Here is an 18,041-nt window from a genome sequence, read left to right as displayed (position 1 = left end):
AATACTTAAACAGGGCTATCATATCGCCTCTTAACCTTCTCTTGTCCAAGCTAAACCTATCAAGCTCCCAAAGTCTCTCCTCATAGGGCATGGTTTCCAAACCCATCATTATTTTGCTTGTCCTCTGGACACACACTACCTTGTCAACATCCTTTTTGTACTGTGAGGCCTGGCACTTGACACAGTATTCCAGGTGAGGCCTGACCAAAGCAGAATAGAGAGGCATTATTACTTCTCTTGATTTAGACACTATACTACCACTGATGCAGTCTAGAATCATATAAAATGTTATGGTTGTATAGTGGAGGATTACCTTTCCCTGCTGAATAGGCTTGCTTACAAATAGGAACAGGAACTTGTTATGAGTAATAGAAGAACTCTTGCTGGCCCAGTATTTGGGATCTTACCATGAAGTCCTGAACTATGTGCAAGCTGGAAAGTGTGATGCTTAACAAGGAGGCTGGTAGGGTGGCTAAATGACAGTTGGGTGAAGCATTTCTGAAACTGGTGGCTTCACACTCTGCTAATGAGGAGCAGAGTCATACTGTTCTCCAGGCCCCCAGGCTCTCACTCCCAGTTAGGCCTGTGATTAAATAAACCTTGTGCTAACAATATCCCCTCTCTGCAGTAATTTCCCCAAGCCCTTTCCTTTCTGACACTTGCTTACATTGGATAAATGATTTTTTCAAGTGTTTTTTCTCACCTGAAGACAGCAGACAGTTTGGAAAGGTCTTGCATTTTCCAAAGACAAGAGGCACAGAATTTTGTTTTCTAGGTCAGATACACTTGCTAGCAAAGCGACAGGATGAGGCCAACTGTAAAGGGAAATGTTTTGTTATGGTAATAGTACATAAAACAAATGAAACATCCAGAAATATGTTCTCACCAATTACCTATATTTTAAATTAGATTCGGGTTAGCTTTTGGGCCTTCTAATGCTCAAAAGCAGCTTATTGTGAAGGTGAACCTTGTGTATCAACCAGAATCTCATGATTACCTCTCTTTCTCCTTCAATCTCTCTCCTTGCTCCCTAGCTCTCCCCTGGGTCTGAGGATGATGAGGGACACGACAGCTCCAGCAGAGAGAACCTTGGCCGAATCCAGTTTAGCGTTGGCTACAATTTCCAGGAATCCACTCTAACTGTCAAAATTTTGAAAGCTCAGGAACTGCCAGCCAAGGATTTCAGTGGCACAAGTGACCCTTTTGTCAAAATTTACCTCCTACCAGATAAAAAACATAAGCTGGAGACCAAGGTGAAAAGGAAGAACCTAAACCCCCACTGGAACGAAACCTTTCTCTTTGAAGGTAGGTGAGATGGTCCATGTTTAGGGTACTGGTTACAGAGGCAAAGGATTTGTTCTGACTCCAGGCAAGTTTTTTAATGAACGCATGCCCTCCAACTGTGCCAATTTAGCAGGGACAGTCCTGATTAATACTCTGCCTTCCCGCTTTTTCAGTTGCTTTTAAAATGACCAGATTTCTTTCTCCTCCTTCTCTTTTCCCTTTGCTCTCAGCTTCCTTCAGTTGCATAAAGTGCAAACATAGTTTGCATTCCATTAACTTGGGGGGTGGGGGTGGGGGGACAGGAGAGGACAAAATCTTGCCCTTCCAAATCAGCTAAAGCAAACTGCTGCAGCCTCTCCTCACTTGGGAGTCTTCCTCACTGATAACTTTTGCCATCTTCACCACACTTGGTCTTGCTTAGCCATACATGTCCTGGTTTTCCTCAGTAAAATTTTGGAGGGTATGCCAATATATTCTGCACCTCATATCTCCACTTGTTAAGTATGTTACTGTTTCCCTCCATTGTCAGAATGTATGGACAAGTGAAATAACTGGTGGGAAAGACTGTCAATGCAAGTGTACAGAAGGGTTCTAGCCAAATGAGAATACAGGGTGTGCTAACATGGAATAAAACATCAAAACCATTTACACCACAATGTCTCCATTCTGGTAACCATTAGGACATGGTCACACTCTTGTCTAATCCCCAAGATAGTAGGCTACTGAAAATGGTTCAGCATGGTGTGAGCTCCACACAGGGACTGCACCATTTCAAAAGGACTCGCATGGAGGCTGAGCCACCGCATTAGTGTTGCAGTGGCTGCCAATCATGCAGTGTTGACAGGAAGGCTCACCTGTGCTCAGAATAAATCACATCAGCTTCAAACACCATCACATGAAGACAACTCCACTGACCTCCCACACCAGGGAGATGGATGCCTTTGATGTTTTAAAGTTGGAGCCGTGGACATATTTTAGAAATGGGCAATTTTCATGCAGTGTCTGCAGTGTTACTGAATTATAGCAGCGTCCTCAAACAGTTGAGTCACCTCACCCCAAAGTGAGTTTGGTAGCTGAATTCTCTCCCCAAAAAAGCATAATGTGGGAGAGATAATATTTGTGGATCCTATTAGACTACACAATTTTAGCACTATGATTCCACATTAACTCACATGCCTCCACCCTTTGGACTTCTGGAATTTGTAATTTAGGAGGTGCACTTAGAATTCTTAGCGACAGAGAACCTCTGGAGCCTCTGACCAAACTACAAGCCTCAGGATTCCACAGGATGTTATGGCAGTTACAGTGGAATCAAAGTGCTATAATTGTGTGGTGTTAAAGGGACTTGTGGTTACTCATAAATAAGACATAGATAATGCCTGTTGAAAAAACTTCAAATATCATATTAATTCATCAATGAATTGTGTTTGTAAATCTTTCCTACAGGGAGGCTTTTGTTATGGAAATAGAGCACACTATGGTATACTATAACAAAGAAGCAGCCCTCAGGAGCATGGTGATACAGAAAGCTTTTGTCAGGAAAGCTCAGCAGAGGAAGCTCCCCTAACTGGCTGGAATGGGTAAAGGAAAGGACACAGCCAAAGATGGCAGCAGGGAAAGAGTATGCAAACATTATCTAGTTCTCTAGTCCATCATGTGAGAGTTGGAGATGTGTCCTGCACTGTTTCCAACCTAGGTGTCTCACACAAGAAACAACAGTCCCCATAAGAGCCCAGGCTTTTGCCCAGTGAGCCAGGTGGGCTCTGGGTTCAAACAGCTGTCTGACCCAGATAACCTCTTGCAGCATGAGTGGTTCTGGTTACATTTCTTTCATTTAGTTTAGTCTTTCTTTCACAGTCCTCCTTACAGTAATTTTGATGCATTCCCCATACACACCTGCTTCTTTCTCTTGGGGCTGTCTGCATTTCAGTTTTCACCTACACATCACTCATTTTGAGAAGCTGTGCAAAAGTGGCGGGTAGTGGGATCTTAGAGACCTCATGCCTGTATGAAGTAGTCAGGATTGAGAAAATTCAGAAACAATTTCCTACCACTGCAAGGAAGGCAGGCGGGCAGGCAGGCATCTGTGGTGAACTAGGGAGCTTATCACATGGACTTCAAAACTGTCTCAAGTCTTCCGCATGCTAAATCGCTGCCCAGTCAGGGCCTGCCATCAGCCCAGGTCCCAACTATGCTCTGCCAACACTTTTTAGAAGCTGGAAATCTTCCGACTTCGAATAAGTTCTGGAGGAGCACGGCTGGGACCTGGGCTAATGGCAGGCGGCGATTAGGCAGCAATTTAGCATGCAATAATCTCTGCCTCCATCCTGCATCCCGGCTGCAGCCTGGGAGGCTTGAGACAGTTTTGAAGTCCATGTGATAAGCTTCTAATTGTCTGTATACAATTAGCCTTAACTTTCTTTTAAAGAAAAACACTCTGAAGATGAAGAAAGGGGAGTAAGATCATGGACTGTTCAGAATGATCTAAAGAAGTATGACTTCTCACTGTATAGCTCATTTGGTTTTCCCAGTGGTTGATGTCTCCACATCTACTCATTCCATTCTTTGGGGGCAGTTGTAGCAAATTTTTATTTTATTTTATTTTACTTTATTTTATTTGAATCAGCACTGGGGTTATTCCAAAGGTTTTGTTTAAATCTAGGACATGGTTTGCTGAAGTGGCCCTATGGTTTGAAAGGCAAATTTTCTCCTCTCTGAGTTTTAAAAACAATTATGGTGTTATGATGCAAAAGGCCAATTCCACAGATGCACTAATAAATATATAACTCTAAAAGAGTTATAAAAGGGAAAAGAGTGAAGGATCCCCCCTCCCCCTTTTTTTCTTTTTTTGTTCCAATGTGTCTCAAAATTAAGAAGAATCTCAGTTAAGGATGGGAATATACATGTTTTAGCTAATGCTGGATATTGCCAAAAATATTCTGAGTCAACTAAAATTTCACATGGATAGTTAAAAACAAAAAGAAAAACAAGGACTATAGCAACATATACTTTAACCTCCGGATACCTTTGCCCCATGTGCAAGAGCCCTATGTTTGGGATAAGAGGCTTTTCAAGTCAGTTGTCCAAATGCATCATGAACATTTTTGATATTAAAAAATTAAAAGGTAGGAATAATATGCACAAATAGTCTATTTTGACGCATTGTGAGCTTCAACCCATACCACCTCCTTGCACTATGTTGAGAAGCTAATCACTAAAAAATTAGAGGCTGCAAAGATAGCCTAACCATTCATCCCTCATGTCTGGCATTCTCTTGTAAATGGTTTATCTATTCTCTTTGGTCCATTCATGCTACATACCATATTTTTCCTCTGCTTTATCTACTATCTAGACTTCTGCCAAGTCAAATCATGCCCCTAGTCCATCACATTTAGTAGCTATCCTCAGGAGAATAGCCTGTGCCTTGTGATTCCACAGAGGGGCCCGAAGCCTTCACTAGTGATCTAAATGTGATGATGGATAGGGGCTGGGATTCTTTCCTGGCCCTTACAGGTGCCAACCAGTTCCCTGAAGCATTGCATTTGATTGATGAAACTGGATTACTGCTCATTCATCTGAAATGCCTTCAAATATTATTCAAGGCAACAAGATTACTCAGAAGCATAGGATTCCTTTATCCTTTTTTTAGCTTGACTAATCTTGACCCTTTCTCCACCAGTTCTCTAAGGACTTTGTGACACGAGGCTAGTAGATCACAATTTAGAGCAGGATAATAACATCTTTGGCCAGTACTTGTCACACAATATTGTGTCTCTCCTGTAGCTACTTTGCATTTCAATCATTGGTAGAGTGCACCTTTTCATTGACGGGAAAAACTCATCAATGGCTGCCAATATCTGTGCTTTTCCACTATTGCCTTTAGTATGCTAGATCTCTTTCATTGCAGTTCTGATATTCCAACAGTCACATGGCATGAGTGGGCATGATTCCCTTCCTCTCTTCTTCCCTCCCCCTCTCCCATTTGCTATTCCCAAGCAGGCTGAGGTTGCTCTTGCTTTACCTTTGTCATTCTTTTATTTTAATTTTTATCATTTTGTTGTAATGATACAATCATAGCAAAAATGAATAATAAAAATAGGTAAAAAATGAAAATATCAAAAGGCACACAGTGGGGTTAGCAAGGCAGTGCAGAAGAGCAAGTGCAGGACTATGGATTGCCAAAGCAGCATAATAGCACAATTGCAGAAAAGTATTGATAGTGATTGTTTTCAAACCACTATGTCCCCCTTTGCTTCAGCAATACAATTGGTGTGAGACAACAGGCTGGTATGATAAAGTCATAAATGTTTATTGTCTAATGTAGAAAAACTAGCATGTGCAACAGAACCGTTGTTTTTACCTGAATCCAGGCTTATAGCTGGGCTCTCTTTGCTGCATTTCCCAACACTTAGAGTCATAGCTTTACCTCTGTTCCTTTGCTTCTGGCAGGTTTTCCCTATGAGAAAGTGGTTCAACGAGTGCTGTATCTACAGGTTCTGGATTATGATCGATTCAGTCGTAACGATCCCATTGGGGAAGTGTCTATTCCCCTCAACAAGGTGGACTTGACCCAGATGCAAACGTTCTGGAAAGACCTAAAGCCTTGCAGTGATGGAAGTGTAAGTTTTGCTTTGCTGTTAAATTAAGAGTTGTTCGGAATAAAGTATGATGCATGTTATAAGGGCTACAGGAGATAAATTACAAAAGTCTGTATCTAATATGGCCAGAGAATTCCTGGGCTTGTTCAATAGCTGTCTTCTGGAACAGAACTTGGGAAATTTACTTTTGAACTACATCTCCCAAGTCCCTCAGTCAGTATGGCCAGCTATTCCTCTTAATAACCCTTAGAATGAGAGCAGCTTTAAGGCCATAAGAATCTTTTGACATGAGTTGACAAGCTAGTTAGAGATGCCAAGGAGGCCAGAATAAAGCATTTCACATTTCTGAACGCATGTGATTGTTTATCAGGAACAAAAATGTTCAGTGAACTCATTGGTTGTGCACATGGAATAATTATTACAGAATGTTTCTGTGTACATCCCAGAGGTATTCTTTGTTTGCAGAACAAAATTGATGACCATCTTGTGTGAATGGCTCCTGTGAGGTATTAAAATAAAAACCAATGCTCTTATTTAAAAAACAGATTGTTTATTGAAGATACCCAAGTGCAGGATTGTCAGACTTGCCATAAATTTTGCCTCCTCCTTAAAGACTCTTTGCCTTGCTTTCCACTCCATTGAAATCCAAAATGGCCACAGGCACTTTCACACTAGACAATTATGGCACTGTGAGTCCACTTTGACTCCCGTGTTTCAATTCTCCCAAATTTTGATGAGCTTGCAATATAGGAAAGAGCACTTCAGAACTGAAGTGTCTTTGACCAAAACCACATCTTGGGATTCCTTACTATGCAGCCATGGCAGTTAAAATAGGCTAATAATGTTATAACTGTGTACTATGACAGTGCTCCAAATCTCCATGTTATTTCAGAACAACTTCATTCAGCCAGCCAGAAACATGTTTTGCCTTAACCAATGTGAATACAAGACTTATTGCAATAATGAGGTTAGCCGACGCCAGTCAATTGTTTTCCCGCTTTAGCAGTTGCTGCTGGTGGAAGTATACTTACAGGTATATTAAAAGGAGGACGCTAGATCTTGAATCATGTTGGGATGATTCCACTCCCAAGTGCAACAGATACAGTAAGTTTTAGTGATGAACAGTGTTCTTGAAGATTCCTCACTCTCTGCTTTTTCTTCCCTATAGGGAAGCCGAGGAGAGCTGCTCCTATCCCTTTGCTACAACCCTTCTGCTAACTCCATCGTTGTGAATATTATCAAAGCTCGGAATCTTAAAGCCATGGACATTGGAGGAACATCAGGTATTTGGGATACCAGACCAGCCCTTCTGTAAGCAGTGGCTAATGGCCTCATGTTTAAAGGGAGCCACAGATTACTTTTTTTATATAAGCCTGGTCCTTTACAAGCCTCTAGTAAACATAATTATGCCCGTTACCTGCAGTTGACAAAAATGAGGAATAAGTGTAAGAGCCAGCATGGTATAGTAGCTTGAGTTTAGGACTAGGGTGCTGGATGACCAGGATTTCAATTCCCACTTAGCAATGGAAACTCTCTAGGTGACCTTGAGCAAGTCTCCTTTTCTCATCCTCAGAGGAAGGCAATGGCAAACCTCTTCAGAATAAATCTTGCCCCCCTCCCCCAGAAAACCCTCTAGGATAGGGTTGCCATACATCAAAGCCAACCTGAAAACACATAACAACAAACAACAACAAAGAATACCTGCCAGTAAGGAGAAGGGTTCGCTAACTTTATCTCAGTCAGAACCATGACAACACATTTTGTGTGTGCAGTCTAGGAGTGCACCTACATTGTAGAAATAGTGCAATTTGGTACCACTTTAACTGTCATGGCTCCATCTTACAGAATCCTGGGATTTGTAGTTTTGTGAGGGACTAGCACTTTTTGGCAGGGAAGGATAAAGACCTTGGCCCCATTCCCACCGGGCAAAAAAAGTGGCTTATATTCTGACTCGGATTTTTTCCCAAGTCGTATTCAAATCTGCTCCCTCGTTCCCATTACGAAAGGGGGCAAACAGACTCGGGGTTTTTTGACCCATGTTCTTGTTCCCATTGAAATTATCTCGGTTGTAATTTGAAGTGGACATTTTTGCTCCCCGTTCCCATTGCCCTTCCAGAACCTCTTTTTTAAAAAGCAGCTGTCAATCAAGCCCCTAGTCACTTGATGTCACAGCCAATCAATCGCTTAGACACTTTTCCCCTCTGGGAAAGGAGAGGGAGCCTCTATTCCCCCCGTGTCCCTTTGCCTCCCGGGCTCTCCTGTGTCTTCCCAGACTCCCTCTGGGAAAGGGGAAAGGGAGGCTCTATTCCCCCCAGGTCCCTTTGCCTCCCGGGCTCTCCTGTGTCTTCCCAGAGTGCCTCTGGGAAAGGGAGCCTCTATTCCCCCATACCCCTTTGCCTCCCGGGCTCTCCTGTGTCTTCCCAGAGTGCCTCTGGGAAAGGGAGCCTCTATTCCCCCCATGTCCCTTCACCTCCTGGGTTCTCCTGTGTCTTCGCAAACTCCCTTTGGGAAAGGGGAAAGGGAGCCTCTATTCCTCCCATGTCCCTTTGCCTCCCGGGCACTCCTGTGTCTTCCCAAACTCCCTTTGGGAAAGGGGAAAGGGAGCCCCTATTCCTCCCATGTCCCTTTGCCTCCTGGGCTCTCCTGTGTCTTCCCAGAGTGCCTCTGGGAAAAGGGAAAGGGAGCCTCCATCCCCCCAAGTCCCTTTGCCTCCCCCATTGCTCCCTGGGCTGTTTGGGGGGTGATTGAGCAGGCATGTAAAAAAAAAGAAAATAATAATAGTTAAAAATGGTGTTCAGTGGGTCTCCTCACACATCGATCTATGCATGTGGAGCAGGGGGGAGGTTGCAGGGGGGCATAATGTGTTTACCATATTTTCAGGTCAATGTAGCAGTTTGCTATGTTTGGACATCCGACAGAGCTCCTAAGTGATCGAAAAAATAAATTTGTCTACACATGCAATCGCCTTACCCTGCTTCCCACTCCACCGGGGTGAAGGCTATGCAAATGGGAGAAAATGGCACTGGTAATGCAGGAAAGAGAATAAGCGGGTGACACCCCCAGGCCAGCCCCTTGAGCACTGCTCCTCCTATCTCCAAGTTCCCGAATCAGACACCCTTGTCGTTTCCATTCATTTGCCCCGAACTGGACTCAGGAGGTGCAGGAAAACCCTCTAAAAATGTGCACCCTTTTTAAACCAGTTTATCCACCACTGATTCGGGTTTTCCTAGGAAAAATCAAATACATGGGGATCAGATCCGAATTCCAGTGGGAACAAAATCAGTACAATGAGGATCGATGAGCACTCAAATGGGAACGATGCCCCATAATCCGCGTCTTAAACCGCTTTATAATAATAATAATAATAATAATATGTTTTATTTATAGACCGCTATTCCGCGATGATCATAGCGGTGTACAGTAAAATCGTAATACAATACAAAATACAGTTAAAGGAGGGAGAAGTCTCGTCCTTCAGGCAGTCCAAGATGTTGCTGGGTCTGCCTGATCTCTCCCTCTGAGGCCGAGATGACAGTTGAGGAGGGAGGGGCCTCTTCCTTCAGGCAGTCCATGGGAATAAGCCAGTGGGAATGGGGGCCTTGTAAAAATCCCAGGTTTCCATAGGATGGAGCTACAGCACTAAACGTGGTGTCAAACTGCATTATTTCAACAGTGTGAATGCGCCCAAAGATCTTCTACTGCCTTTCTTCTGACAAGGATCAAAGAAGAGTTCTCGAACAGTGGTTCCTATCTCACTGTGTCACAGGCTGAGGACAAGGGATGTCAATCCTCGCTTATCTAAAAGCCTGACATTTTTTCTTATGGCCCAGTGAGGTGGGGGGGGGGTTTGCTCATTTCTGAGCAATGCATCTGCATTTGCAAGACTGTGTTTTGCACAAATTTTGCAGATTACTTTGACACAAAATACAACTGCTGCTGCCTTATTGCATTGGTTTTTAAAACACAGAAGCTTTTGGTGATTTGGTTGCATCATTTTGATCACTAGACCTGCTATCTGGTACTTGCTCTGGGTTGGTGAATCTATGAAGTTTATTGCACGAGCCCTGAAATGGGCCCGTTGCATTCCAAAATGGGGGTGCGCACGGGCGCACACAGAACGGGATGGGGCTAGGAACACATCTTACTGCACAAGGGAACGCCGCCACTGCCGCCGGGCATTCCAATTGCGTCCTACATCCATTCCAGATGGCGCGATTTCTGAGAACGCTTTGGAACAGTTCTCAGAAATTGCGCCCTTTGGAATGGATGTAGGATGCAATTGGAATGCCCAGCAGCAGTGGTGGTGTTCCCTTGTGCAGTAAGATGCATTCCTAGCCCCATCCCATTCCGTGCGCGCCCGTGCACACCCCTGTTTTGGAACGCAACGAGCCCATTACAGGGCCCGCGTGATAAACTCCTATGTATTCTTTGCTTAACATAGGGGGAAAATCAGTACTGCTCAGAGACTTCTTATAAAAATTGCTGAAAACGTAATGGTGTAGGAGGAGTAATGTTCCTCATACACACGAGACAGAAACATCTTCCATAAGTTTGTTTGTTTGTTTGTTTCTGGTGGTGGTTGTGGTGGTGAAGGGTGAAAAAATTGTGGAAATTCTTGTCAAGGATTAGAAATTTACCACATATTCTTTATATCCTTAAGTGAGAACTGCTGTTCAATGTGATTCTTGAATGGGATGGGGATCCACTGCTTCCTTTGAAATCTCTTCCATATGACAATCAAGCAACACACTTTCATCTTAATTATTAAATTATAAACTGAAATGTAGCTTGTCTTTTCTCTGTCCCAGTGTGTAATGCAAAGGCACTTCATTCAGCCTACCTGCTGAAGCTGAACAGGCTTGGGTCTGGTCAGTGCATATATGGGAGTTCTATGAGGGACAAAAGAAGAGTATAAATGTGACTAAAATACAGTGGATCCTTCCCATCTCCAGGGATTTGCTTCTGAGGGGGACTCACAGATGAGAAAAAATGCAAACAGTTGTGTTCCATATTATTCCATGAAAAGTGACATGTGGGTATCCACATCAATGTATCTGCATGCATGCCTTGCCACTGAATAATGTGGGGCATGACAAATCTGCAGATTGCTAGCCCACTGATGTGGTGGGACCACTGTATTAAAAAACAACAACAGTGCTATTAGAACCATCGAAGAACCCCATGGCCATGTACCTGGTACATTTCCCATATCCATTTGTTTTTGTTGTTTCCTAGACATTTGTTTTTAAATTGGAAACATTTCAGGCCTTTTCCTTACAGTGAACTTAAAGTAAGTAAATGGAGTGGCCTCAAAAGTAAAACAATGGAATGCCCTTAAAGAACAAGGGCATCAGAAAGATTGTCCTCACCACAGCAACATTTTATAGCTATTAGATGTTCGAGAAGTTCCTCTCTCCAATTGTAGAACAGGAAAGTTTCTTTACTATGGTCTACACTAAAAGAATAAACTGTCCTTTATGCAGCTTGTAGTAGGAGGGAAATAAGTATATTGTTTCTCTTACTTATTTACTTTCTGTTCTGCCTCGGGGTGTGGGGGGTTAGATGTTTGTGCCTCATTTACTTTGGAGGAGATATAAGCAGGAGAAGCAGAAAAGCTGAAAGTATGCTGGAATGTGACAGGAGTGATGGGTGCTTTTGTTAAGAATAAACCCTTCACCCTGAAGGGTTGGTTGTACAAGCAAGCAGATTCATGAGTGTTGTTATCAGAAGTACAGCTGCTAGCTGTCACAGTCTGGCATGACTTTAGCTGGTACAGAAGAACCAAAAAACAGTTCCAGAGCTTGGAAACACTACTTTCAAAGCTGATACAGTATGTACATGGCACCCTTATTTTATGAAAAAGTAATTAGCCGTTTTTAATCATCCTCCACCACTTGTTTAAAAAGTAACATGTGACATTACTTGTCAGTTGTGTTACTTTTCTTTTCTTCCAAAAAAATAATTCAAATAATATTCCAAATCTTCTAAGTTCCTTTCCACAAAAACTTTTTAAAGCAGGTAGTAACAACAGTAATTACTCAAATGTGTTAGCAAGTTGTCATTTTAACACTAGAAGCAGCAATACTGGCACTCCTTGCTAAAGAAAAGAATAACATCATGACTCTTAACAAGTTGCTTCCAAGCTCTGTAACAATACAAAAAAATATTTTTGTGCAACAAGCTTTTGGAACTGGGAACATTGTGCCTCATTCTGCATCAATATTGGGAAATTAACTATAATTAGGTATTGACAGAAATTAATGAGTAATTATCTGAACAACTGACTGGTGAACTATTTGTGTTAATGTATTTGGTTTGAAAAGATGCTGTGATTCAAATAACTCTGTTAAGTGGAACTCTCAGTATGGGACAGACTAGAGTGTGGAATATATTCAAAATAAAACTCTCTCCATTTTCCAGTGCGAAAGATCTGTTAACAGCTGGAGCTTTCTGTCTAAATAAAACTAACCTAGTTTCAAAATACATCACTAAGTGCTTCTCAGTGCAGAAGGAGACAAATGGTCATGCTAAGCAAGTTAGATAAGCATGAGTAATGAGGTGCAAATCCTTATCACCCCCACAGCCTTATCCTTTACCATGAGTAAGCATGGTGCAACCCACGGACCACAAGTGACCACTGAAGACCTCTTTTGGGCCCTTGAGGCCCTTCACCAGTTTCCCAGAGCTCTCCAATGGCCAATCTTTCAAAAAATGTTATCAGATCTTGGGAAGGGCAATTTCTGCCCTCAAGCCAAGCAGAACCCTTCCCCAAATGTATGAAAGCACACCAAAATACCCCCACACCATCTCCACAGGTGCTCTATCCAGCTGCACCATCTCCAAATACCCCCATTTCCTTTGCAGTTCCTCCCAAAATGGCAACAGGAAGTGTGTACACAATGAACAACATTCTGATGATCATGTCCTTCTTTTCCTATTCCAGACCCTTATGTGAAGGTGTGGCTGATGTACAAAGACAAGCGGGTGGAGAAGAAGAAGACAGTGGTGATGAAGAGATGCTTAAACCCTGTCTTCAATGAGTCCTTCATCTTTGACATCCCCACAGAGAAACTGAGGGAGACAACCATTATCATCACTGTCATGGATAAGGACAAGCTAAGCCGGAATGATGTCATTGGAAAGGTGAGTTGTGCTCTTAGCTGAAAAGCTCCCAGGGTTCTGACCAAGAGAAGTAATAGTGCCACTGTATTCTGCTTTGGTCAGGCCCCACCTAGAATATTGTGTCCAGTTCTGGGCGCCACAATTCAAAAAGGACATTGAGAAACTGGAGCGTGTCCAAAGGAGGGCGACAAAAATGGTGAAGGGTCTGGAGACCATGCCCTATGAGGAACGACTTAGGGAGCTGGGGATGTTTAGCCTGGAGAAAAGAAGGTTAAGAGGTGATATGATAGCCCTGTTTAAATATTTGAAAGGATGTCATATTGAGGAGGGAGCAAGCTTGTTTTCTGCTGCTCCAGAGAACAGGACCCGGAACAATGGATGCAAGCTACAGGAAAAGAGATTCCACCTGAACATTAGGAGGAACTTCCTGACAGTAAGGGCTGTTCGGCAGTGGAATGCACTTCCTCGGAAGGTGATAGAGTCTCCTTCCTTGGAGGTCTTTAAACAAAGGCTGGATGGCCATCTGTCAGGGATGCTTTGATTTGGATTTCCTGCATGGCAGGGGGTTGGACTGGATGGCCCTAGTGGTCTCTTCCAACTCTACGATTCTATGATTCTATGATTCTAAGGCCTTTTCAGCAGGGGTTCTGTGGGTCAAGGACAGAAAAGTAGACAGAAAGTGGTTAGACCAGGTTAGAAATGGGCTTAAAGTATGAGGTGGATCACCTAGTCCAGGAACTGATTCTCTCAAGTAATGTAGTTGTAAACTGAAGTGCATACTCTCATCGTGACAGGCCCCACACCCCACAAGAAGTGTGTAAAAAAGCAGGCAACTGGATTGATCTGTATTTTAGAAAAGACATTTCTTGCTCTATTCAACTCCTCAGGAATAGGTCTTTTGAAAGGCTAACGATTCTTGCCTTTGCAAGACCAAACCACACTCAGAAATATTTTGGATTAAAACACAGATTGCTTGTATCATTACATTGTTGCTGAGAAAATCCATTTCCCCTCCAGCTACAGCAAAAATGGCAGCTAAAATTCGAACAAACAGGCAGATCCATGGAGAACAGGGAAGCAGATAATATCTTAGTCCTTGGTAATCAAAAGTCCCCAGGCTTTGACACCTTGAGCCCCATTTCCACTGTACCACCGGTATCATCCCACTTACAGTGTGGTATTCTGGTAGGGATCCAGATAGACACAGCCATTGCTGGAGCCATGTCTAAAGCAAACATCAGGCTCAAGTAAAAAAAAATCTGGAAGAGGATAAATGTGTATAAAAATGGCATGTGTATGGCAATTACCGTATTTTCTGGCATATAAGACGACTGGGCATAGAAGACGACCCCCAACTTTTCCAGTTAAAATATAGAGTTTGGGATGTACTCACCGTATAAGACTACACCAAATAAAAATTTTAAAAAACATCAGATTTGATTTCAATATGGTAATTTAAATTCAAATGCTTATGACATGCAGGTCCTTAGCAGGAAACCTTGTTGTATACAAAGCCTGCTTGGATTGGTCAGCTCTCCCTGCCTGCCCAGTGCTCCCTGTCTCCAAGACTATCAGAGCGGTAGCTGCTTTCATACGATCATCGCATATGGTGGGGATGCGGCCGCAGCTGTTTTTGAGTTCCCCCCACCATATGAGGTGACCGCAGATTCTCCAGTCCAGCTCGGAAGTTTCAGCACCTGCCCTATAATATGACAGCTGGCGTATAAGACGACCCCCGACTTTTGAGAAGAATTTCCTGGGTTAAAAAGTAGTCTTATACGCCAGAAAATACAGTATTAGTTGAGCAGCATGGGTAAATTTTATTATTAACATCATAAAAATGAAGTAATTCATGTGCATGAGAGGAAATGGGTAAAGAACTAGTGAGGTGGAGCCTTCCCAATCTGTTAGGACTTTACTAGAGGGACATGAGACTTTCCTCTTAGTTAGGACTTTACTAGAGGTATTATTAACTAGAGAATAATAATAATAATAATAATAATAATAATAATAATAATAATAATAATGGCCGTGTGGCTTTCCACTTAGGCCGGTTGTTCCTCTGCCAGTTGGGGACTGTGACTCTGCCCCAGCCTCTGACTTAGGCGTCCATGGCAGTAAAATACTTGGAGACATGAAGATGGCTGAAAGTGAGTCTTTACTGACCCTTAAATACCCATCATAATGGACAACTGTGGGGCAACAAAATAAATAGGTCACCTCCCCTCAGGGTTAACCAAACCAGTCATATGGATTACTATATCAGTTACCTGTCTTGCAGAAGACTACCTCATCCCTTCTCTTCCAAGCTCTTGTCTGACTATTCCCAATCTGCTTTCTCCTTAATCCCAAATCCCATCCACTTGACCATCCCCCTCTTGGCTGGCCCCTATACTCTTGTCCTTCATGGGGTTGGGGTTGACCCCACAAGACTCCTTCCTGGGACTGTTACCTATTCACAGATTCATCTAGTTCCCTGCTCCCTCCCTCCTCTTCTCTGCTCTCAGTCTCCTCTTCCCACCAGTCACTGTCTGGTCGGTTCGGTAAATGTGTTTCCCTGGTGTTAATGGTGGTAGGCATTCTGATACCTCCCTCAGTCTGCCACAGGGATGCCATGACTTCTTAAGTCAAATGCCAGAAGAAGCAAGGCCGAACCAGCCAAAGTGTTTGCCACCACAGAGGTGACAAATACCCTCCTGATATTACTGCTGACCTCATAGAATCATAGAATCTTAGAATCATAGAGTTGGAAGAGACCTCACAGGCCATCCAGTCCAACCCCCTGCCATGCAGGAAATCCAATCAAAGCATCCCCAATAGATGGCCATCTAGCCTCTGCTTAAAGACCTTCAAGGAAATAGACTCCACTACACTCCGAGGGAGTGTGTTTCACTGTCGAACAGCCCTTACTGTCAGGATGTTCTTCCTAATGTTGAGGTGGAATCTCTTTTTCTGTAGCTTGCATCCATTGTTCCAGGTCCTGTTCTCTGGAGCAGCAGAAAACAAGCTTGCTCCCTCCTCAATATGACAGCCTTTCAAATATTTAAACAGGGCTGTCATATCACCTCTTAACCTTCTCTTCTCCAGGCTAAACATCCCCAGCTCCCCGAGTCGTTCCTCATAGGGCAAGGTTTCCAGACCTTTCACCATATTAGTCGCCCTCCTTTGAACATGCTCCAGTTTCTCAATGTCCTCCCACAGCTGCTCACAGGGAGCTCTAGCAAAACCAGACCACTCAAGTGAAAAGAGCCAACACTGGGAGAGCTTCCATATACCTCTAAACAGCAATGGATGAAGCAGTAGTAGAACCAACATTACATCTGTGTAGCCATTTCTTATTTAACATGGAGGTCTTTCTAACAGTAATGTTCTTTCCACTGGCATTTGAAAACCAGGAAAGGGAGGGGGTTTGAAGCTGCACATAAAATTATCTTGTGCTAGATTCAGTTCTAATTTAGCAAAAAGCCAAAGTTCTAAATCCCTCAGATGACAATCTGAGATGGGATAGGAATGGATGAGGTCAAGGGTTTAGTTATGGTTGGGGGAACAAAATGAGGGCATTGCCTTCTCCAAAGAAAAATTCTGCCTCACCAAATGAGATTTTCCTTCAGTCCCCAAATTTCTAGCATTGCAGTAACTTAGTATTTAGAAATAGCATTTAGGCATTCAAAGAAAAGGGGCAGGCAAAGTTCCCACAAGGAAATACAGACAAAGCAAATATCAATATAGGTTTTCAGTATCTCCCATTCTGCAATGCTAGAAATTTGGGGACCGAAGGAAAATTTCTCTTTGGGGTGGGACAGAATTCCTATGGGAGCAATGTCCTCATCCCCCTCTTGTGCAGTGAAGGTCCATTTCTGCCACCAGAGGAGCTCTGCCGAAAGGCCCCTTGTTCCAATTGAAGCCCCATTCATGTCTCAGGGAAGCTGAGGTCTTCCCAAATGGGGCCTTCTGGGGATGAGACAGGATAGACGACCTGCTGGGTACAAAGCATTCTGTGAGGTGGCACTGGGACCAACGTCTTTCTACACCAGTTGTCTCCCACCATTGGAACCAGCAGAGGGGGAAATGAAAAGGAAAACAGTCTTGCATCTCCTGATTGGGACAGTGTGAGCCACTGTGGCTTTGGAAACAGACAAAGACTGGAGGAGGCTCCACTAAGTTTTATTCCAATCTTTTGATGAACTATTCTAAATGCTGAACTTATTTTACAGCAGTTTAGAATAACACCAAGAGCAGATTCACTTTACCCCTAACATGGAAGCCACTGCCTGCATCTAGAAGCAAAGATGTAGCTGGCCTTCACTTTAATTTTTGAGCTGCAAATATATGCCAGCATGGTCAATTGTAAGACTATCATGATTCTGCATCATATATACAGTCTTTCTATCCTTCAGAGCTTTTCTGCTATACTAATCTCTCTGGAGTACAAGGAATACTTGCTTAGAATAAATATGGATCTACTGGGATTCTATTTATAGTTAGGTATAAAATGTAAGTCCTAGATAATTGCAGTAGTTTGCAGGCAGTAGTGAAGCAAGCCACTCAGAGATGTGGGATCCTCAGTGACCTTGTACTGGTAATCTTATAATTTTCTTCTACATGAATTCTGGGCCTCTTTCACTTCTAGTAATGCATTCACACTGAACATACAAAATTGTCTTTTACTGTGTCAGGCCATCTGTCCATTTAACCTAACAAAGCATGCACAAATGAATCAAAATGCCACCTTATTTGAAGTTTGGTTTTGCTTTGTTTTTTAAAACAAGAACATCTGCAGGGGGAAGTGACAAGATATGTCAAGGAGCAACATTAACTAGTGTGATATTAATTGGCACAAATCACCAGCTTGTATGAGTCCAGTGTCTGCTTGACAGCTGGTCTCTTTAGTCTCAGGCAGAGGCCTTCCACCATATCGCCTGCTAGCTGATATCATTGAATATGGAGGGAGGCTGCCTTTAAGCCATATGTGGCTCTAGACCACTCACCCTGGGAGCTGCAGAACTTTGTGGAATCTACCCTTTTTCCTCTACTTGT

At 43.1% G+C, this 18,041-nt stretch overlaps 1 protein-coding gene across 7 annotated transcripts in view; it reads left to right on the top strand.

Moving 5' to 3' along the window:
* Window positions 1-18,041, top strand: part of SYT7 (synaptotagmin 7) — a 307,574-nt gene that overhangs the window by 277,713 nt on the left and 11,820 nt on the right. For all 7 annotated transcript variants that reach the window (XM_089520749.1, XM_089520746.1, XM_089520745.1 and 4 more), the window contains 4 exons: window positions 1,035-1,305; window positions 5,734-5,903; window positions 7,051-7,165; window positions 12,826-13,025. In XM_089520749.1, coding sequence (XP_089376875.1) covers window positions 1,035-1,305; window positions 5,734-5,903; window positions 7,051-7,165; window positions 12,826-13,025 — 756 coding nt within the window. The remainder of the gene's footprint in view (window positions 1-1,034; window positions 1,306-5,733; window positions 5,904-7,050; window positions 7,166-12,825; window positions 13,026-18,041) is intronic.

The sequence above is a fragment of the Sceloporus occidentalis genome, unplaced genomic scaffold (genome assembly GCF_023333645.1).
Source record: "Sceloporus occidentalis isolate IW3139 unplaced genomic scaffold, rSceOcc1.0.p SCAF_4, whole genome shotgun sequence".
In the NCBI taxonomy this organism is placed as follows: Eukaryota; Metazoa; Chordata; class Lepidosauria; order Squamata; family Phrynosomatidae; genus Sceloporus; species Sceloporus occidentalis.
This window is presented reverse-complemented; position numbering and strand designations above follow the sequence as displayed.